This window comes from Mus caroli, unplaced genomic scaffold (assembly GCF_978045245.1).
Source record: "Mus caroli unplaced genomic scaffold, Mus_caroli_1 scaffold_8, whole genome shotgun sequence".
In the NCBI taxonomy this organism is placed as follows: domain Eukaryota; kingdom Metazoa; phylum Chordata; class Mammalia; order Rodentia; family Muridae; genus Mus; species Mus caroli.
Window position 1 is genome coordinate 141,408,519 of NW_028227263.1, and position 22,903 is coordinate 141,431,421.

General features: G+C 46.4%; 1 protein-coding gene across 2 annotated transcripts; it reads left to right on the forward strand.

Moving 5' to 3' along the window:
• Positions 1 to 22,343, forward strand: Hspbp1 (HSPA (Hsp70) binding protein 1). 2 transcript variants are annotated; one of them, XM_021167017.3, is made up of 8 exons: positions 1 to 161; positions 489 to 783; positions 3,309 to 3,513; positions 6,438 to 6,662; positions 18,087 to 18,242; positions 18,350 to 18,446; positions 19,536 to 19,647; positions 22,017 to 22,343. In XM_021167017.3, exons 2-8 carry the CDS (start codon positions 580 to 582, stop codon positions 22,089 to 22,091), a joined length of 1,074 nt encoding a protein of 357 aa, XP_021022676.1. In that variant the 5' UTR covers positions 1 to 161; positions 489 to 579; the 3' UTR covers positions 22,092 to 22,343. The 2 variants fall into 2 exon arrangements, with proteins under 2 accessions (XP_021022676.1, XP_021022677.1); XM_021167018.3 differs by having other exon boundaries at positions 3 to 161; positions 486 to 783.
• The last annotated feature ends 560 nt before the right edge of the window (positions 22,344 to 22,903 follow it).

Below are 22,903 nucleotides of genomic sequence, written 5' to 3' on the forward strand. Positions count from 1 at the left end.
CCGCATCTGCCAAGAGGTGCTGCTTAGAACTGGGCAAACAGCTTGGGGTGAGGCACTTCCGTGTGAGAACTGCGTATTTCCGGCAAAGATGGCGGCGCCCAATAGAGTCAGGTGCAGCCTAGTCTATCTTTAGGCGTGGTGGCAGCTCTAGACCCGGCAAGGTGAGATCAGCCCCATTGGGGCGCCCCTCTTAAAAGACACGGGAGGAGACTTGTTGCTAAGGAGACTGAGAGAAGGCTTGTTGCCATGGAGGCGGGGCAGTGGGGTTGCTAAGAGACGAGGATGCAAGCTGGGGAGCTTGGGGGGGCTCGTTGCCAGGGAGTAGGTGGGGCCTGTTGCTAGGGAGTAAGGAGGGACATCTGGATTTGGGCAAGGGTCCTGTTAGTATGAAGGAAGGAAAGGGGGCTATGGCTAAGGTGGTTGCAGGCAGAATGGTTTGGGATCATGAAAAGACTCCTAACACCTTCAAAACTCCACCTTCTCAGCAGACCTTCAAGAGTCGACCCATCCGGACACCATTGCTGCCTCAGCGGTGACCATCAATTTCCTTTAAACACATTCTTCCTTCACAGAAGGTCCATGGCAGACAAAGGCTCAGGGGGCAGTCGCCTCCCTCTTGCGTTGCCTCCGGCCTCTCAGGGTTGCTCGTCAGGGGGCAGTGGTTCCTCGGCGGGGGGCTCAGGCAACCCCCGGCCTCCACGGAACCTCCAAGGCCTGCTGCAGATGGCTATTACTGCGGGTTCTCAGGAGCCAGACCCCCCTCCAGAACCCATGAGCGAGGAGGTAAAGTATGAGGACTAAGAAGGTTGGGTGAGGGTCCTGGGGATCTAAGTGTCTTGGGGAGAGTGGCTTAGTGAGCTACAAGCTGTTGTCTTCCTGGGTGGTGAGCTAGAGTCTAAATGTGGCATCATGATAGGGTGAAGGTCAGCTGTAAAGTGTCTGATCGCAGCCTTGTATTGGGAAGCAGAATAGTCAGTCTCATGATGAGTGAAAAGTTAAAAAGCAAGCTAGGGTTCTCTAGACCCAGGCAGAACTTGATTCAGCCTTGTCTCCACAAGTGTGACCTTGGGTATATTATTTAATCTTTCGAATCCTCAAGTGTTCGTTCATTTTGAATTGATGGTGATAATAGTAATGATAATGTCTCATCAGGCAGTTCTGATGTTCCAGTTTATACTGACTTGTACACAGCATAGTTGGGTTTGGCCAGTTGCCAACCATGACCTTGGTTGGGCAATTCACATTCTTTCTTTGCCTCTGATTTTTTTTTTTAAATCAATGAATTTGGAATAGCTATAATAAAACCTGACAGAATTGTCTTAAAGGTTGATAGGAATTTTGCATGTAATTTTTTTTAGCTGACATTTACGATACATAGAATATTATAGTAATTCAGTTAAGTTACAGAATAATTTATACATGTTGTGTCATTAAATCTTTATAGTACAAGGTGGAAATAGGCATAGAGCAATGAGGTAGTTTGCCCAAATTTGTCCATGAGCGTGATTTCAAAGCCTTACAGCTTCTTCCCCTTTTCTTTCCTGTTTTGAGATTGCGGTCTCAAACAGACCAGGCTAGCCTAAATGACCTTACCCTCCTGACCTTCCTGCCCCACCTCCAAAGTCTTGGGCTTACAGGTGTATGCTAGCCATTTCAGTCCTCCTGAAGCGCCCTTTTGGGGGACAGTGTAGTTTCTGGTCTTCCTCTGGACTCCTTTGTTTTGTTATCTCTTGTTCTCCCCAGTCTCTATCTTTTCTGGCTTTTTTTTTCCCCCAAGACAGGGTTTCTCTGTATAGCCCTGGCTGTCCTGGAACTCACTTTGTAGACCAGGCTGGCCTCGAATTCAGAAATCCGCCTGCCTTTGCCTCCCGAGTGCTGGGATTAAAGGTGTGCGCCACCACGCCCGGCTCTTTTTTTTTTTTTTTTTTTTTAATTTCTCCAGACGACAGTTGGCATGGCTGGAGAGCCCTTCTTGTTCCAACTTGGTAGCAAGTGCAGACCAGGGATACTAAACCTCATGTAGTTCTCAGGACATTTGTCACAATACAGAATCATCCAGCTCACCACAGCCCCCGGTTGTATAGCTGATCTTCAAACCTGACATGTTTTGGGTAACGGGGCGGGTCTTGTTGCTGAGGACAGAACCGCTGTATCAGCCTGACTCCTCTTTCTCCCCTCTTCCCTTAGCTCACCCAGCGTCCAGGATCTGGCCATATTTCACACTGACACACAGTTGAGATTGTTCTTGAACTTGCTTCTGCCTCCATCCCACCCCATGCTGGGATTACAAGCATGTGTCACTGAAATCTGCTCCATAAACTTTTCTCTTGCATGGACTACTTAGAATCCTAGTAAGCGCTCTTGTCCCTGTTCTTATGCTTCTCAGTCCACCTCTCTACCTCTCCTCGGGAGAACTCCCTTCGCAGCTCCACCCACTTCATTCAGAGCAGAATCTAGGCCTTTACATCTGTTTATAAGATCCAACTTGCTCCTTTCCTGAGGTGTTTCTCTCTCCTCAACTTTTTTCTTCCCTCACTTAACCTTGCTTCAGCCACCTTGGCTTGTTGGTGATTGCCACTGTCGTGAATATTCTTCCTAGTATCTGCTTGGCTATTCCCTGGCCTATTTCATTGCTGACAGCTGACTCTCCAAGATGACCCCATTTAAGTTCTACAGGCCAACTTCTACTCCCATGATCCTCCACTGTGCTTAATCTATAGCACTTGTCATATTGCCATCTCCTGTCACACTACATGTTTTTTTTTCCCTCTAGCTTCTCTCTGTGTTTGTCTTGCATACACTCTGAACAACACTTTTGTTCTCTCTAACCAGTCTGTCTCAGAACTGACTCCCTAGTACCTAGAAAAGAAGTTATGAGTAAAAACTGTGGCCGGGCGGTGGTGGCGCACGCCTTTAATCCCAGCACTTGGGAGGCAGAGGCAGGCGGATTTCTGAGTTCGAGGCCAGCCTGGTCTACAAAGTGAGTTCCAGGACAGCCAGGGCTATACAGAGAAACCCTGTCTCGAAAAACCAAAAAAAAAAAAAAAACCCTGTGTAAACATCTGAGTGTGGTGGCTCTTGCTTGTTAATCCCAGCACTTGGGAGTCTGAGGCAGGAAGACTGCTGTGAGCTGGAAGCCAGACTGCACTATAGAATGAGAGACTCCTGTGCTTCCCCCAAGACGTCTCCTAGATACTTGTTGATGGAAAGAGCCATCAGCCTTTGCATTTGGCTGTCCTATTAGTGTCACTCCCTGGGCAATCACTGAGAGACATCTTCTCCCCCCATCCTTCTCCCTTCTTCCCTAGAGACGCCAATGGCTGCAGGAAGCCATGTCGGCCGCCTTCCGGGGCCAGAGAGAGGAGGTGGAGCAGATGAAGAACTGCCTCCGGGTCCTGTCCCAGGCCACACCCGCAATGGCTGGCGAAGCTGAGCTGGCCACTGACCAGCAGGAGCGTGAAGGCGCACTAGAGCTGCTGGCAGACCTGTGCGAGAACATGGACAATGCAGCAGGTACCCTCTTCCCTCAGCACTCCCCAGGCTGTCCCACATGCTGTCTGGCTCTGCCCTTTCCCCTATTCTGGATTGAACCACCTGCTCTTCCCAGCCTCACCTTTCTATTAGCACAGGAACAAAGCCCTCCTCATACCCCACCAAGTCCCTGTGGTGACAGATTTGTTCTGATACTTCCCTGATGAGTCCTGGGACTGATATTTACTCTCTAATTTGCTTACTCTCTCAAGGGAAGGGAGGTGGTTTGGGATGGAGTAGTAATCTGAGGCCGCCTTGAAGTACAGTGTTTGATCAGAGACCTGAGTGAGGGTGTATCATGGGGTATTCCTGGTTTACAAAAAGCATTCAAAGCAGTAGGAATAGCTAGTGCAAAGGTTGAGGTAGGATGGTGCTATTGTGATCAGAACAGACAGACATCCTCCTGTCAAAGGAGTGGGATGGACATGTGTAGGTCTAGGGTAAGGAATGACATTGAAGTATCCATGGTCAAGGTGCATTCTGTAGGTCACATTCATATGTATGTATGTATGTATATATAATTTATTTATTTTTAAATGAGACAAGATCTCACTATGTAGACCTAGCTGGCTTGGAACTCTGTGGTTCAGGATGGTCTCAAACTCACAGGTATTTTACCTGCCTCTGTGTATTTTACCTCCCTCTGTGTCTCATGTACTAGGATTAAAGGAGGATTAAAGACATTTGCTACCACAACCAGCTTTTTTTCCTTCTTTTTTAAAGATTTATTTATATGAGTACACTGTTGCTGTCTTAAAGAAGAGGGCATTGGATCCCATAACAGATGATTGTGAGTCACTGTGTGGTTGTTGGAAATTGAACTTAGGACCTCTGGAAGAGCAGTTGGTGCTCTTAACCACAAAACCATCTTTCCATAGACGCCCCATTTTTTCCTTTTATATGTATGTATGTATTTATTTAATGTATATGAGTACACTGTAGCTGTCTTCAGACACAGGAGAAGAGAGCATCAGATCTCATTACAGATGGTTGTGAGCCACCATGTGGTTGTTGGGAATTGAACTCAGGTACTCTGGAAGAGTAGCCGGTGCTCTTAACCACTGAGCCATCTCTCCAGCCCTTTTTTCCCCCTTTTTTGAGACAGGTTCTCATTGTGTTACCCTTGCTGGCCTAGAACTCACTATGTATACATATTAGGTTGGCCTCAAACCCACAGAGATCCCCCTGCCTCTGCATCCTGAGAGCTAGGATTAAAGGCGTTTTGTGTTTATGTGTGAGTGCCTGCATGTATGTATTTGTGTGTATCACCACATGCATATCTGGTACCCTCAAAGGCTAGAGAAGAACTTTGAATCCCCTGGAAATGGAGTTACAGTCTGCCTATGTGGGAGTTGGTAACCGAAAATGGGTCCTCTACAAGAACAGCAAGTGTTGTTAATCACTGAGCCATTCCTCAAGCCCCACATTCTTTTTGTTATTGTTGTTGAGACAAATTCTCAGGCAGCCCAGGCTACCCTCATGCTTGCTGTGTACCTGGGGTTGGCTTTGAACTCCTAATCTTCTTTTTTCCTCCCCCCAGTGCTGGAATTGCAGGTGTGTGTCACCAGGCCGAGTTTCTAAAACTTTACTTTTATTTATCAAGGTAAAAAAAAAAAATCACAAAATGGGCCAGTGAGATGGTTCAGTGGGAAAAAGTGTTGCCACCCAGTGACCTGAGTTCAAGTTGGAAACTCACATGGTGGGAAGAGAGAAACACCTCCCAGAGCCTTGACCTTTAAAATCGTACATAACATGTGTATGCCTACACACACACACACACACACACACAAAACTAATAAATATAAATAAATATGTAAATATTAAAACGTCACAAAACAGAAGTAACCATTTTGAGTATATAATTATGTAGCATCCATCTCTTTTATTTATTTAATTTTTTTGTTTTGTTTTACTTTTTTTGGGAGGGAGGTTTTATGAGACAGGGTTTCTCTGTATAGCTCTGGCTGTCCTGGAATTCAGAGATTCTGCCTGCCTCCTCTGAGTGCCAGGAGTAAAGTCGTGCACACTACTGCCCAGACAGTCTATGACATCCTAGCTGACGCTGAATTTGTGACTGTCCTCCTGTTTATACCTTCTAAGTGGTGGAATTACAGGCTTGTGCCAGCACTGGGCAGCATTCAGGACACTTACAATATTTTGCAGTGTCACCTCCAGGTTTCAGAACTTCTTGAGTATGGCAAGCCTACTCTACTGAGCTAGATTGCTAGCCCTCTCTGCATTTTGCGCTTTGAGGCAGGGTCTCAGAAAGTTGCTGAGTCTGACCTCGAACTCCTTCTGAAGTCCATGCAGAACTTTTAATCCTCCTGTCTCAGCGTTTTGTTTTTTAGACAGAATCTCACTATGCAGCTGTCTGTGCTGGAATGGAACTATATAATATATATATATATATCAGTCTGGTGGAGTCAAACACACAGAGGTGCACTGGCCTCTTCCTCCCAAGTGCTAGGAGTGCACTGGTATACCCTGCTCTGTCTTGGCTTTCCAGGTAGCTGGGGTAATAGGCATGACCCCCACTTCCTCCCAATTTCTTGTTTTGTGACAGTATCTTATGTAAACCAGGGAGACGTAATACTTCTACATAGCTGAGGATGACCTTGAACTTAGGATCTTACTGCCTCCTTCTTAGTGCTGAGTGTACCACTATGTCTATTGTATGTGGTGCTAAGACCCAAACCCAGGACTTTATGAAGGCTATGCAGGCACTCCACCAACTGAGCCTTAGCTACAGACCGGCCTCACTTCCAAATCTTTTCATCAGCCTTTCTTCTCATACCCTGTCTCTAAATGAATGCCCTGTTTCAAACCTTGTCTCTAAATTCTAAGGAGTAAGAGGTCAGCCTGTGAATTGGGGGCTTTGACAGTTTTCTCTCCTCTCCTGTCCGTAGATTTCTGCCAGCTGTCAGGCATGCATCTGCTGGTGGGTCGATACCTGGAGGCAGGGGCTGCAGGGCTGCGCTGGAGAGCAGCACAGCTCATCGGCACATGCAGTCAGAATGTTGCAGCCATCCAGGAGCAGGTGTTGGGCTTGGGTGCCCTGCGCAAGCTACTTCGGCTGCTCGACCGGGACTCCTGCGACACGGTACGAGTCAAGGCTCTCTTCGCCATTTCCTGTGAGTGTTCCAGGATTTCAGGGGAGGGCCTGGGGCCAGTGTTGACCACAGGGGTGGGGTTTGCTGGATCCACAGGGGAGCAAAGGTTGGGGTGCTTCCTTTACTTTTTGATTTGTATTCTTGTTGGGACTCTGTGTGGTGCAGGAGCCGGAGTAGTGAAGTCAGAGCCAGATACTAATTAGACCCTGATAGTGGTGATAGATGACCTTGTGTTCCAGCTTGAGCTTCTCATACGTATCAGAGTCCTTGTCCATGTTTGGGGTCAGTTGGTTTTCTGCCTTGGGGATCATCCTACATACTGTGGGATACTGAGCTGTGTTTGTGGTCTCCACCAACTGGAGACATAGGAACATTGACCAGTTATAACTTAGCCAGGCAGTAGTGGTGCACGCCTTTAATCCTAGCACTCAGGAGGCAGAGGCAGGCAGATTTCTGAGTTCGAGGCCAGCATGGTCTACAGAGTGAATTCCAGGATAGCCAGGACTATACAGAGAAACCCTGTCTCGAAAAACAACAACAACAAGCCAAAAAAAAACAAAAAACAAAAACAAAAAACCAAAACCCCAAACCCTCAACAACCAAGCAGCACTTCTGCAGACAGGGTAGTCACTCGGTGAGTACTGCGGTGGCTCTGTGTGAATGCTCTCTTCTGCAGACAGGGCAGTCACTCGGTGAGTGCTGCGGTGGCTCTGTGTGAATGCTCTCTGCCCTCACAGCTATGAAGCAAGGGAACCAAGGCGTGGGCAGACGTAGTGAAGATTTAGGTGCCACCTCGGGGACAGAAAGAAAATCATTGTGTTAAAGCACTAGCTGGTTTTTGGTTTATTTTTATAATTTATATATTTTGTGTATGTAGTTCCTTCTACCATTCAGGTCCTCAGTGTGTGTGTACATATTTATATAGGAAATATATACAATTATATATTACATAATATTGTACGTAATATTACATAATATAAGTTATATATGTTGCTGTTTTTGTTTTTGTTTTTAAGAGGCAATGTGTCATGTAGACCAGGCTGGAACTCTTTTTGTAGCTGCAAATGACCATAAAATTCTCTTTCTTTCTTTCTTTCTTTCTTTCTTTCTTTCTTTCTTTCTTTCTTTCTTTCTTTCTTTCTTTTTTTGAGACAGGCTATCACTGTGTAGCTCTGGCTGGCCCGTAACTAGCTATAGACCAGGCTTGCATTAAACTCACGGAAATTTTCTGTCAACAAGTCTCCCTCCTACTTTCATTCATGTCTCTTTCGTTGTTTTGTTTATTTGATCCACTACATTTAGTTAGGGATGGTTTCATGAGGTGAGTGCCTATTTGCCAAAGCAAGGGCAACTTACCAATAACTACCACACTGAGGAGTATGGTTCCTCCTGCTCCCTCCCCCAGCAGAAGTTGGGTAGAATATCTAAGGGAAGGGTGGAGTCTTGTAGTATCTCTCCTACAGTCAAATGCTTTAGATTCTCCTGCTGCCATTTCTGAAGTGCTGGGATTACAAACATGTATCACCAAGATTAGTTTATGGGGTTTTGCTGATCAAGCCCAGGGCTTTGTATATGGTATATTGAAGCACACCTCCAACTCTCTTTACCTTTCTGTTTGAGGGCAGGATCTTGTTACGTTTTCCTAGGTTGGCCTTGAACTTACTGTACAGTCTAAGCAAAACTTGAACTTGTCATTCTCCTGCCTCCATATTCCAAGTAGGTTGAATTATAGCCTATGTCCTGAGGCCCAGCTAAATCCATCCTTGTAGAGTGCACAGTGTAGTATTTTTTTAGTGTATGCACAAGGTTGTTCACCCCCTCTCAACTTCATAACATTCATCACATCCAGCAGTCCCTCCCGTGTCCCCCTAAGCCCAGCTCTTTTTTGTTGTTGTTTTTTCAGGACAGGGTTTCTCTGTGTAGCCCTGGCTGTCCTGGAACTCACTTTGTAGACCAGGCTGGCCTCGAACTCAGAAATCCACCTGCCTCTGCCTCCCAAGTGCTGGGATTAAAGGCGTGCGCCACCCCCGCCCGGCTAAGCCCAGCTCTTGCAGGCACTTGTTTAATGTGTCTCAGGACTTGCCTGTTCATGACATTTCTTGTAAACTGAATGGTGTGTGCCTCATAAGGCTTTTTGCTTCTGGATTCTTTCAGCGAGTGCAGTGTTCATCCTTGTTCTGGCATGCGTCAGTACTTCATTCCTTTTTATGGCTGAATGACATTTCTTCACATTGACACAGCACATTTTGTTTATCTGTTCATCTGCCAGTGGGAGTCTGGGTTGTCTCAGCCTCTTGGCTGTTGGGCTGCTGTGAGCAGGGGTTGGGAGTCTTGGGGGTATGCACCTGGGAGTAGGCTCACAAGGACATGCAGGGACTCCTTATTCATCTCTGCAAGGTTGAGTGTTTCCTTTCCTTTCCTTTCTTTGTTTCTTTGTTTCTTTTTTTTTTTTTTTCAAGACAGTTTTCTTGGTGTAGCCCTGGCTGTCCTGGAACTACCTAGCACTGAGCTTAGAGCATCTGCTTCTGCTTCCAGGTGTTGGAACTAAAGGTGTGCACCACCACTTCTGACTTCTTTCCATTTTTGAGACAGAATCTCATACAGACCAGGTTGAACTCTTGAACTCTCTCTGTACCACAAGATGACCTGTAACTTCTCGTCTTCCTGCCTGTATCTTTCCAGAGCCCGGGAATACAGGCACGCACCAGCATGCGTGGTTCCTGAGCTGCTGAGAGTAGAACCTAGGGTTCTGTGAAAGCCAGGAAAACATCCTATTACTACCAACTGACACACACCCCCAGTCTGACTGGGATATGTAAAACCAGGCCTGGCTGCCTATACTTATAATTCCAGGACTTAGGAGGATTGCCATGAATTTGAGATCCAAATGGGTTACAAAGCTAGATTTTGGAAAGAAGGAGAGAAGGAGATGCCTTCCTCTGCATCTTGAGCTCTGGTCTCCATGTGCTTGTTCACCGTGGATGTCAGATGCTACTGGGGCATAGAAGCTGGCGGGAAAAACACGGAAGGCTCGGGTAGGAAAGGCCTTTAAGCAGGGGTAAAGGATTTGATTCCGAGGCAGGAAGGAGGTCTGGAGCAGGGCAGCCTCTGGGAAGTAACACCCACATTAGGGACATGAAGAGACAGACACAGGATAACCTAGCCCTAGGGTAGGGAAGCGGACTAAATCTGCTACACCCAGATCTGGAGCCACATAGTGAAGAACCTGCGATGCTTTCGTCTAAGAGTTTAAGATTTATTACTTGTATCTTGTTTTTTTATGTGCATGAGTTTTTTGCCTGCATATATATGTGTGCACTACACATATACAGTGCCTCCTTTGGAGGAGGCAAGAAAGGGCATTGTATCTCCTTGAACTTGAGTTACAGGTGGTTGTGAGCTGAATCCAGGTTCTCTCAGAAAGAGCAATAAGTATTCTTAGCTGCTGAGCCATCTTTTCAGACTCTCTTAATTTTTTTAAAGAATATCTAAAAACTATTTTTAGTTCTGTGTATATGTGTTTGTTTCTGTGTGTAGGCATATGCACATGAGTGCCCTTAGATGCTAGAAGCATTGGATTCCCTGGGTCTGGAGGTATAGGTGGTTGGAACCACTTGCTGTGGGTGCTGGGAACTGAATGTGGGTCTTCTGGAAGTAGCACATGCTCTTACCTGCTGACCTGTCCCTCCAGCCTATTCAGTCCCAGCTGCTTCTTAGAAAGACATTAAATAAGGTGGACATGATAACTCACCTATAATTCTGGTAAATGGGAGGCTGAAGCAGGAGGGTTTCTGTGAGTTCTAGGACAGCCTGGGGTCTACAGGGAGAATGTGTCTTAAATACCCTGTGCCTCCAATGAAGACATTCAATAGTATTGAAAATATAGGGTACTGAGAATGTTGATACACATCTGTGATTCAACCTTTGGGAGCTAATCTAGAGGATGCCTGGAAACTTGAGGTCACCTGACTCAGGCCTTTAATTCCAGTACTGAGGACACAGAGGCAGGTGAATCTCTGAGTTTGAGGTCAGCCTAGTCTACCTTGTCTCTAAAACAAACAAACAAACAAACACCGCCAATTTTTTTTTTTTTTTTTTTTTTTTTTTTTTTTGAGGTCAGCTTGTGCTACACGTTGAAGGATCAAGGCTAATGAGAAGCAGAGCTCTGTTGGTAGAGTGCTGGCCTGGCATACAGGAAGCTCTGGGTTTGATCCCAAGTACCACATAAAGCAAGTGTGGTTGTGCATGCCTGTAACTTCATCAGCTTTTGGGAGGTGAAGAGGTGGAGTCAGGAGGATCAGAAGAAGTTCAGGGTCATCCTTGGGTATATAGTGAGTTCAAAGCTAGCCTGGCCTATATAAGATCTAGGGAGAGAGGAGGCAGAGGGAGGTAGAGAAGGGAGAGGGGAAAAGAAAATGAAGACAAAACAGAAATCTATAAAAAGTTACATTGTTCAGAGTCTGACAGGTACAAAGATTATGTAGTGAAAAGCTCCTGTCCCAGACCACCTGGTCCCCTTCTTGTACATGGTGCATGTTTTTATGAGTGTGTGTGTGTGTGTGTGTGTATGTGTGTGTGTATGTGGTATACAGACATGCACAAAGCCTCTCTTCCTCTGCTCATTTGTATGTGCCTGGTAACAGATCATCTGGATGGTTCTGCTGATCTCCGACCACTTTCGTCTTCTTTCTTCTTTACATAGTAGTGACTGTCATCTTTTACCATTCCTGGGGGTCAGGGCTCAAGAGCAGCCTACTTATGTAGTTCTTGATTTTGCCCTTTCTGAGGCCTTGGTCATCAGGCAGTGGACTGTAGTAGTGATACTGTCTTTGAGCCCACATAGATCCTCTGCTGTTGGCTATCTGTCTTTTGTTGCCTGCTGCTGAAGGAAGCTTTTTGAGGACTGAGGCAAGAAGCCTGAGGTTGCTTGAGTGGCCCTGCCCCCTGGCGTGGTGGGTCTTCTAGATGCAGTGGGAGTGCTACAAAACAACACTGCCATTTTACTCTGAAGTAGAGTTTGCATATCACTTTAGAGTGCACAGTCAAGTGGTGTCTGCCCTTCCATGGGTAGATTTATAGTATGGTGTTATGTGGCTGCTTTCCAGGGCTCTGTGCTAGGAACCGGTAGGGCTTGGTCACGTGGGCTCCTACTGCCTAAGGCAGGGACATTACTGCATTCCTAGCCCTCTCTTGTGAGGGCACAGACTTGGTTGCCCTGTCACTTCACTTTTGTAAGTGGTTCTTTGTTTGCACAGAGAAAGGGTTTCAGAAAGACTCAGAGATGGGTCCTTGGAGTCATTCATGTGCAGGCCTGGGGTGGGGGAAGGGACAGGGACAGGCACCTCCTGTGGACATGATCCCTGCTTCTGCTGCTTCTCCTCTCACCTCCACCCTTGCCTCTGACTGCAGAGTGCTGTGGTCAAAGCTGTGTGCCATCACTGCCTTTGGAGAGGCGGGCAGTGAATGCCGTTGCCATATACTTGTGGTGGCCAGAGGACAACTGTAATGTCAGCTCTCTTTATTTACCTTTATGAGGGACCTAAGGATCTCCAGGTCAGCCTTGCACTTCAGAGACTGCTTTTACCCTCTGAGCTGACTCACTAGTCTTGCCTCTTCTTTTTCATACAGAGTCCTGTGTACTCCAGGCTGACCTCAGACTTGCTATCTAGCCAAGGCCTCGTGATCCCCCTGCCTCCCAAATACCAAGATTACAAGTGTGTGCTACCATATCTGGTTTTGTTTTTAGATTTTTACGGTGTTTGTTTGTTTACATTTTGCATGGGCATGTGTGCTCATAGTATAAGTGTGGTTGTCTAAAGGCAACTTGTGAGAGTTGGTTCTCACCTTCCAACATTGGGTTCCGGGGATTAAACTCAGGTTATCAGGTTTGATGGCAGGTGCCTATGTCTTTACCTGCTGAGCCATCTTGGTGGCCCATTGTTTTTTGAGACAAAGTCTCACTGTAAGCCTGTGTAACCTGGTTTGTAACCTCCGATATAGCCCAGGCAAGCGTCAAACTTGCAATGATCTTCGTGTTTTGTTTTTAATTATGTGTATAAATGTTTTCCTGTACTTGGGAAAGCAGGTACTGTAGTGTACAAAAGATGGTATCAGCTCCCCTGGAGCTGTAGTTACAGGTGGCTGTGACTTGCCTGCTGTAGGTTCTGAAAACTGAACTTTCGTCCTTTGGAAGAACAATAAATGCTCTTACACTAAGCCATCCTCGGTTGTAAGACACAGTTTCACAAGGCCTAGCCTTGAACTGGCCCTGTAGCTAGGGATGACCTTGACATCTGGTCCTCCTGCCTGAGGCTCTCTAGCTTCACCGCAAAGCAGAGTGGGAGGTATAGAGGAATTTCCTCTTACCCTGGTCTCTTGCCTCCCTCCTTATCAGCACCGCAGCAGAGTTACATTTGCTCCAACTGATAAACCAGATTGCTGTCTCATCTATGATCTGTAGCATATTGTGTACTCTGGTTTGGACAGGCCTCTAATGACATGCGTCCATCACAATGGAACCATACAGAGATGTTTCACTGCCTAGAACCTCTCAGACCTGCCTGCATGGCACACCCCCTCACCCATGGTTTGACTTCTCCAGAATGCCATTGTCCCAGAGTTTTTATTGCTGTGAAGAAATACTGTGACCTTAGCCACTCTTTTCTTTTTCTTTTTTTTTTTTTTTTTTTGGTTTTTCGAGACAGGGTTTCTCTGTATAGCCCTGGCTGTCCTGGAACTCACTCTGTAGACCAGGCTGGCCTCGAACTCAGAAATCCGCCTGCCTCTGCCTCCCGAGTGCTGGGATTAAAGGCGTGCGCCACCATGCCCGGCTGCTCGTTGCTTTTCAGCACAGAGTAAGTGTAGCTTTTTTAACGGGAGAAGTGTGGAGTGCGTTGATGACACTTGGCTGTCAGTTGAGAGCAGTAGCATCCATTCTGCCTTCCCTGTTTCAGAGGAGACCTGGGGGCTCAGGCAGGGTTCATGGAAAGCGGGGTGAGTGAGGGCTGTAGATGAGAATGGAGGCTGAGGTAAGTGAGCAATGGTCCTTGTGGAATGGTGACTGGTAATGACCAGAGTATTCTTAGTTTTAGAGTTGTTGGGGTCAGGGCTTTCGTCCTCATGTAGCTGTGCTCGTGATCCCTCCCTAAATGCAGACCATGTTCAGGTGGACAAGCCCTGGGGTCAAGGACCATCCTTCTCCTAGTTATGCTTTGGAGGTACAGCTTTCGGGCTGTGTTTGCCAGTTGAATTTGTGCTGCCTCATGTCTCCTACCTCTGGACTATTTTGTTATCTATTTATCTTATCTAGTTTTATTTTGAGGTATTTTTTGTAATAGGGTCACATGTGTTACCATGACCTGCTATTTTTATTTTCCTTTTTTTTTTTTTACAGGGTTTCTCTGTGTAGCCCTGGCTGTCCTGGAACTCACTCTGTAGACCAGGCTGGCCTCCAACTCAGAAATCCGCCTGCCTCTGCCTCTGCTGGGATTAAAGGTGTGCGCCACCACCTCCTGGCTTTATTTTCCTTTTTATCTTTTATTTTATTTATTTATTTTTGAGACAGGGTTTCTCTATTTTGGAACTCACTGTGTAGATCAGGCAAGCCTCAAACTCAGAGATCTGTTTGCCCCCCTTCCTCCCTCCAGAGTGCTGGGATTAAAGAATGTGCCGCCGCAGCTGCCACCACCGCCATCACCACTAGGACTCAGCTTTTTGAGACAGAGTCTCACTACATAAGCTTGGCTGGTTTGGTACTTGCCTTGGATTTGGACTGACTGAAGTCTTCTCATTTCCAAACATTGAGATGGCAGGTGCACACCGCTACAACCAGTTTTCTGTTAAAAACAAACAGTGGAGCAGTGCTGGCACACACCTTTAATTCCAGCACTTGGGAGGCAGAGGCAGGTGGATCTCTATGAGTTGAAGGCCACTCTGTTCTCCAGAGTGAGTTCTAGACAGTCAAGGCTACACAGAGAAACCCTGTCTGGAAAAAACCAAAAACCAAAAACCCAAACAACAACAATGCAACCCCCAGAGTTCAGAAAAACCTCCCGGAGTCCAGAAGGGGCATTCAGTCTCCTGGACCTGTAGTTAGAGTTGGTCATTAGCTGCCATATGGGTGCTGGGAACCAAACCTGGGTCTCTGCAAAAGCAGCTAGTGCTCTTAACTGCTGAATCAGCCCCAAGTCTTTCCGTTTCTTTGTTTAAAATGATGTTGTATTAAGTTCAGGCATGGTAACACAGGCCTGTAACCCCAGCATGTAGAAGATTGGTGAAGGAGAATCCCGAGTCTAAGGCCAGCCCAACAGCACACAGTAGTAAGTCACTATCTTGAAAAAGAAAATAAGCTAGAGAGATGGCTCAGCAAGTTTTTATTTATTTTTTAAAAAAGAAGCATACTGCTTTTGCAGAGGATGAACAGTGTTCCTGGCATCCACATCGGGCAATTGTCACTGCCTATGACCCCAGCTCCAGAGCACATAGTGGGTACAGACCGATTTTTAAACTTTTTAAAGATTATTTATTTATTTATTATAAATAAGTACACTGTAGCTGTCTTCAGATGTGCCAGAAGAGGGCATCAGATCTCATTACGGGTGGTTGTGAGCTGCTATGTGGTTGCTAGGATTTGAACTCAGGACCTTTGGAAGAATAGTCGATGCTCTTACCCTCTGAGCCATCTCTCCAGTCCCTCTCGATTTTTAAACTTTTTAAAATTTATTTTTTATGAGTGTATGGGTGTTTTATGTGGATGTGTGCCTGTACAACTAACTTGTATGCCTGGTGCGCAGCTCTTGAGAAGGAGGAGTGCATTGGATCCCTTGGGACTGAACTTACTGGTGATTGTGAGCCACCACGTGAGTTCTGGGAAACGAACCTGAGTCTTCTGGGAGAGCAGCCCAGAGTTAAGAGCTTAACCACTGAGCCATCCCTCTTGCCCCTGCATATGGACTATTAATGATCTTTTGTGTCCTTATGTTATGCTAAGTCTCAGAAGTCTGTGGTATGCATTTTACACTCAGCACATCTCAGTTTAGGTGTAGAATTTCCAAAGGTTGGTGTATAGTTTTACTAAAACAACAGAGTTGTGTTTAGAGGAAAAATGTACTGCCTCTCTGGTTGTTGACTTTATATTTCAATGAACTTGAAAGGGGACAGACAGCCCAGATCCTTAGTCACACTTGGCACATGTGAGGTACCTAGTGGCCTTGAACTTGCAGTGGCTTCTAACTGAGCAGTGAAGGCTTGGAGCTTGTTCTGGAGCTGACCTTCCTGCAGATGCATCCCTGGTTGGCTGGTTACCCTGCTTGAAGGCTTCTCAGAATCCTTGTTGCCTTCGGAAGAAAGATCATACATGCTCTGAAGCCTGGCTGTCGTGTCTGTTAAATGGGAATTTAAGACATGTGCATTCCTTTAATCCCTGCATTTTGAAGGTGGAAACAGTAAGGCTAAGAAGAACTCAGGCCATCTTTGGTTGTGTGAGCAAGTTGGAGGCCAGACTGAGACATACGAAACCTCATCTTAAAACTAATAAATAAGGGCTGGGGAAATGATTCAGTTGGTAAAATGCTTGCAAGCATGAGAACCTGGGTTTAGATGCCTAGTACCTTTGTAACAAGACAAACATGGAGGCTTAGGGCTGTAATCCCAGAGCTGGGGAGGTAGAGATTTGGTAGTCCTTGGAACTCCTAGTAATTGAGCCTGCTATAACCAGGGAAGTTACAGGTGCAGTGAGAAACCCTGCCTCAGTAAATAAGGTGGGCAGTGATTCTGGACAACACCGGACACGACCTCTGGGTTCCCTCTGGGTTCCACATGCATGATACACATATGTATCATGTACACAAACAGAAAAAGACCACAATAAGTAAACGACGGAATGAATGAACAAATAGATAAATTGGGAACCCAAGAACACCTATCTATTGGGTATATGTGAGAAGTAAAAAGGTGATAATGCACAAACATGTGCTTTTGTCTCTACAAAGGCAATTTTGGAAATTTGGCTTCTCTAAAAACCACAAAAATATCCATTCATAGGAGGTATCCAAAATATTATACACAAAAATATTATAAGAATATGTTTTTGTTTTAATCCCAGGTGTGGGATATGGGGCTGCTTCAGACTGTCCATAGCAGCTGACTGTGATTTGCCTCATGCTTTAGCAGGGACATGATTTTGCCAGGTGCAGATAGTTTCTGTGATTGTGTGATGGTTATAATTCGGGAACTTTTCAGAGGATTTATAAATGCAAGGGTTCCAAGAGGCAGGGGTGGTTGTTGATTGCTGTTGGTCATGGTGTGTTAAGTAGTCAGTGCACAGAAAGAAGACGGTACAAGAAGAAAGTAGATACTTACACTAAAGATCAGTCTTGCCCCAATCAGCAATGCCTTAATCAGCAGGACGTAGTCTTAACAAAAACGTTGCCTGCCCCCTTCGGACCCCTGACTTTATTCAGGGGTCTCTTTCCTTTTCTCTCTATCCTTTTTTCCTCTTATCTAGTGCTAGGGGATTGAAAGGGTGAAAGAAAAGGGATGGAGAAGGAGGGAAGAAAGAACAACCCACAAAGTAGCAAAAGACAAGTTATATGCCTCTAAGATAGAATATTGCTCTAGTGTAAGAAGAAATGAAGTAGTTACAGAATTTATAACATGAATGGACCTTGAAAACATTTGAGTGAATAAAACTAGATACAAAGGTTCGTGTTGTGTGAGTCCATTCAGAGGAGGTATCCAAGATAGGCAAATCAATAGGGAAAGAAACTAGACCTGTGGTAGCAGAGGCAGGAGGACACTTCTTGAGAATGGGAATGTCATCCACTGGGTACCAGCATGATGTAAATGTTCTGGAGTTAGTGATAGCCATGGTTGCATAGCTTGTGAACATGCTAAAAACCACTGAGTTACATGCAGTAAGAGGGTGAAATACGGGTTATGATGATGAGCTCTATGATGGTGACGGTGGTGGTGGTCATGATGCTGACAATGGGATGGTGACAGTACTACTGATGGTTGAAGTGATGGCGGTGGTGGTGATTGTGATGATAGTGCTGGTAAATGGAAGTAGTGACTACGTAGTAATGATAATGCTGGTTGTGATGCTAATAGTGATATGGTGGTGAGGGTGTCGTTCATGGCTGTGGTAATGGTGATAGTTCAGGGGATGATGGCTATTAGTGGAAATGGTGGTGGTGGTCAAGGTGATGATGGTGATATTGATGGGTTTAGTAATGGTTATGGTATTGTGGTGCTGCTGATGGTGATGGTAGTGCTAGAATTGATGCTGACTGTGATGGCAATGATGATAATAGTGAATGGGTGGTGTTAGTTGTAGTAACTGAGATGGTGGTGAGAGGGGTAACGCTAGTGGTGTTGGTGCCTGTGGTGGTGGTGATGATGAAGGCCATAGTGACTGGGACCTCAGAGCTCTGCTTCTCCCTCCAGGTCTCGTCCGAGAGCAAGAGGCTGGGTTGCTGCAGTTCCTCCGCCTGGATGGATTCTCAGTGCTGATGCGGGCCATGCAGCAGCAAGTGCAGAAGCTCAAGGTCAAGTCAGCATTCCTGCTGCAGAACTTGCTGGTGGGCCACCCTGAGCACAAAGGTGAGCTGGCCTTTGTGACAGGAAAGCCGATGGCCTGAGAAAGGCATCTGGGGCGCATGGGAGTGGTATGGGAACGTCCTTGCTGACTCCCACAGCTCTTCCCCCAGGAACCCTTTGCTCCATGGGGATGGTCCAGCAGCTGGTGGCCCTTGTGAGGACAGAGCACAGTCCTTTCCATGAGCATGTGCTTGGAGCCCTGTGCAGGTAGGTGTGCCGGGGTCCTAGGAGGAGGGGGCCTTGTATGGGTTCCCACAGAAAGAGCAGCTCAGGCACTAGCCTGCTCCTACACTGGGTCCCTGCACTGGAACTATCCCTAACTATCCCTGCGGGAGACAAAAAGATTGTAGGCCAGAGAGGTGCAAGGGTCACACAGTGCATCTCTTCACAGTTCTTGGGAGGGAGAAGCCCCTCTTACAGTTCACAGAGAGAACAAATTAGTGTTCTTGGCTTTTTTAACCTTAGTCCACATGTTCCCCAGAATGCTGCCCAATACAGAATTGTAAACTTACTTTAAAGGCATTGTAAGATTTATATATATATATATATATATATATATATATATATATATAAAATCACTTTATTTTATGTTCATTGGTGTTTTACTTGAATGTATGTTTGTGTGTGAGTGTCAGAAACTCTAGAACTGAAGTCACAGACAGGTGTGACCCACCATATGGGTGCTAGGAATTGAACTCAGGACCTCTGGAAGAGCAGCCAATGCTCTTAACCACTGAGCCATCTCTCCAGCTCCCACATTGTAAGATTTTCTTTCTTTTTCTCTTTCTTTTTTTTTTTTTTTTCCGGTTTCAGTTTCTGTTTCGGTTTTTGGTTTGTTTTTTTTTTTTTTTCAAGACAGGATTTCTCTTTATAGCCCTGTCTTTCCTGGAACTCACTTTGTAGACCAGGCAGGCCTTAAGATCAAATGTCTGCCTGCCTCTGACTCCTGAGTGCTGGAATTAAAGGAGGGTGCCACCACCAGTCAACCAAGATTTCTTAAAATAATCCAAGCATACGATTCTCTAGCATGATCTTTTAGATGACAACTGACAACAGTGTGTCTCAGTGTCAAAAGTTGGACGCACCTGGACCATGGCAGAGCCAGCATTGACTTTATTGCAGGCACTATCCAGACTTTATATTCACTGCTGGGATGGGAAGCAGTTTTCTAGATGGGGAGCCAAAGACTTACTCTAGGGCCTTGGCTCCATAGAAGCAGTGGTGAGGGGCTAGGTGCTGGGCTGTGGTCTTTGTTATAGATGGGGTCCTAAGGTCTGTTTCTGTGTCCTCCCATAGCCTTGTGACAGATTTCCCTCAGGGTGTTCGTGAATGCCAGGAGCCTGAGCTGGGCCTCGAGGAACTGCTCCGTCACCGCTGCCAGCTGCTGCAGCAGCATGAGGAGTACCAGGTAGGTGGGGTGGGTGTTGGGCCTTGTGCCTATGGGCTCAGTCTTCCTCTGCCTCCCTTCTCTCCCTCCCTATTGTGTTTTCTCCTGTTATCTGACACTGTGAACCACATGCTGTGCCAGTGGGGAAGGGAGAGTTACACTGATGAGGTATTATGTACCACAAAAGTAATAAACATCCTTAAATATTCAGTTAAATGGGTGAGTAAATTTTGTAGCTAAGAATGGGAAACTCAACAGATAAGTAATATGTGATCACAGTTAACTTAGCATTCATACTTACTTCCTGGACCTAGGTGGTTATTGTAAATCTTTTCCATAGTTAAAAAGATGTATATAAGTGTCTTTGTTTGTATGTGCTCGTGTGGGGTGGGTGGGTGGTGCCTTTTGAAGCTAGTGAAAGGCATTGGAGCCTCTGGAGCTGAAGGTACAGGTAACTGTGAGCTGCCTCATGTGGGTGATGGGAGCTGAGTCAAGGTTCCCAGCAAGAGCAACCCTTGCTCTTAATCAGCGAGCTATCTCTCCAGGCTCTATTATTTGCTTTTTTACATTTGTAAGGGTGTATGTGGGTGTGTGTATTTATGTGTGGGAGTGTTCATGGTATAAGTACCACCGTGCTTGTGTGGAGGTCACAGGACAGTCAAAGTCAGGTCATCAGGCTTGGCAGAAGGCACTTTACCTGCTGAGCCATCTCATCAGCTCTGCTCATCAATTTTGTGAAGCACCCTCTGCTTCAACGCTGTGGGTTTTAGCAAAGCTACGCATAGCAGATGTGCATCAGCGATGCTCTATCTGTTGCATCTGTGTCTCTGTGGACATACCTGATGTTTACAGAGGGTCAGCAGTAACTAGGAGAGGCAGGACACCTGCTAGCAGCTGTCTATCCTGACCTCATCCCAGGAACTTGTGACCTTAATATCTGTCCCCATAGAGCACTGGATGCTGCAGACCAGCCTGGCCTGGTTTCAGGCAGACAATGTGGGGGCCCTACATGCTGCATTTGTATTTATCTCCCAGGAGACCCTGAGCAGAATTATTCCAAGTCTGCCTTGCTCCACCCTTAGAGGTGCCCACCATCTACAGGCAAACAAACCAAGCCGTATATTAAAAAAAATTTTTTTTCTCAAAAATAAAGACAAGGCTGGGTATTTTTTTTTTCTCTCAAAAATAAAGACAGGGTAGCAGGGAGGCAAAGGCAGGCAGATATTTGTTGTTCGAGGCCAGCCTGGTCCCTATGTGTAGCATTGCAGGCCTGGTGCTGAGGTTAAAGCTGGGCACCCCTGTGCCCAGCAGGACGGTTTTCTCTTTACTCACTCCTGGTGACAATTTTTTTCTTCCATCACAGCTCTACTGTGTAGAGTGGGGATGGCCTTTTTTACCTCATTGATTTAACTACCTCTTCTTATTGTTTTAGTTACATTTTCACTGTGTTAGCTTAAAGTGATCTCATTGAAATCCTGATGTAGTTGTCTGTTGTAGGAAGTATAGGTTGTCTTCAGTCTCTCACTACTACAGACACTGCTATAGGAACAAGTTTTTGAGGCAGGGGACATGGGTCAGTTGGCAAAGTGCTTGCTGTACAAGCAGGAGCTGAGTTCACAGTTCAGGAAGCAGGGACAGGGGATCCCTTGGGGCTCATGTGTAGCCAGTCCAGTAGAGTCTGGGAAAATGAGATGGAGGCTTGCACACAGCTTAAATCCTAGCACTGGGGAAGAAGCAGGTGGACCTCTGTGAGTTGGAGGCCAGCTTGGTCTACAGAGTGAGTTCCAGGACAGCCAGGCAGGCTGCATTGTGAGGAAAGGGAAAGAGATGGAAAACAGTTGAGGAAGATACTTGTTAACCTCTGGTGTCCACACCCATGTGCACATGGATGCACTCATACCCAAACATATATGCATGCATGTGCACACACACACACACACACAAGGTGGATGGCTTCTGGGGCCCTCTAGTTTTCACACACTGCACACACACCCTTCTCCATACCCATAAAAATGGGACTTTAAAAAAAAAATCTAATTACTGGTGGGGGGCGGGGGGGGCACATGTATGCCATAGTGCACAGGTGGAGGTCACAGGAAAATTTGTAGGAGTCAGTTCTTCCCTTCAATAAATGGGTTATGGGGATTGAACTTAGGGGGCTGATGTGAAGACTGACCAGTCTGGGAGGCCTCAAGACTCTTATCTCTAGAGTTCAGAAACCCACGAGCAGGACAAGTGATCATGATTGGTGCAGTGGTCATTGGGAAAGCCCAGGCTTCCGGAGTGGGAAGGTGGTAGGTAGTTCAGAAATACAGGGGTGTTCTGGCTGCTGAATGTGTGGGAGGCAGGTCTGTCCCTGTGCTCAGGACTCCCCTCTTACCCTGATCCAGGAGGAGCTGGAGTTCTGTGAAAAGCTGTTACAGACCTGTTTCTCTAGCCCTACGGATGACAGCATGGATCGGTGAGACCAGGTGGCTCCTTGCATTCTCTCCGTGGGAACCCCAGGCCTCCTGCCTCCCTCCTTCCCAGGCACTGTCTTAAGGGATTGCCAGGCCTGTGTGGGCCTGGGCCTGGGCTGCCAGCCCATCTCTGGGTAGCCCCCCCCCCCAGGGGTTGCTGAGGAACGTGCTGGCCCCTTGGATCCCTCCCTTGCTTTCTGTCATCCTTTCTTGTGTCCACACTGCTCTTCAAATAAAAACATTGTTCCTGCTCCCTTATGCTGTCTTGCATTGTTTTTTGAAAGGTTCTTCTGGAAGGAAGGAAGGAAGGACTGAGCTTAGAGGATTTAGGAAGATGGTCATTAAAGGTGTAATAAAAGTGTTGCTCTTATCCTCAGCTGCTGTCTTCTTTTCCTGCTTTGTTGTGCTGGGACCATCTGTTCTTTAAAACACACACACACACACACACACACACACACACACACGCACTTTTAAAAACATACTTGAGTGTATAAAGGGGCATGGCCTGTGAATGGGGGTTAGAGGACAGTGTGGGGCATTGATTCACCCTTTCTCCCGTGTGGGTACTGGGATCGAATTTTAAGTTGAGTCAGGTTATGGGCTTGCACAGCAGCCACCTTTGCCCATGAAGCCAGCTCGACATCCTTGAAGTTTTGTGTGAAAGTTAATCTTCATTGCCAAGTAGGCAGGATTTAGAATCACCATGGAAACACATCTCCAGTGTGTGTATGAGACTGTTTCCAGAAAGGTCTAACTGGGGAGAGAAGACCCTTCCTGGAATGGGGGTGGGGTGGGGGCAGGCTGAACAAAAAGGAGAC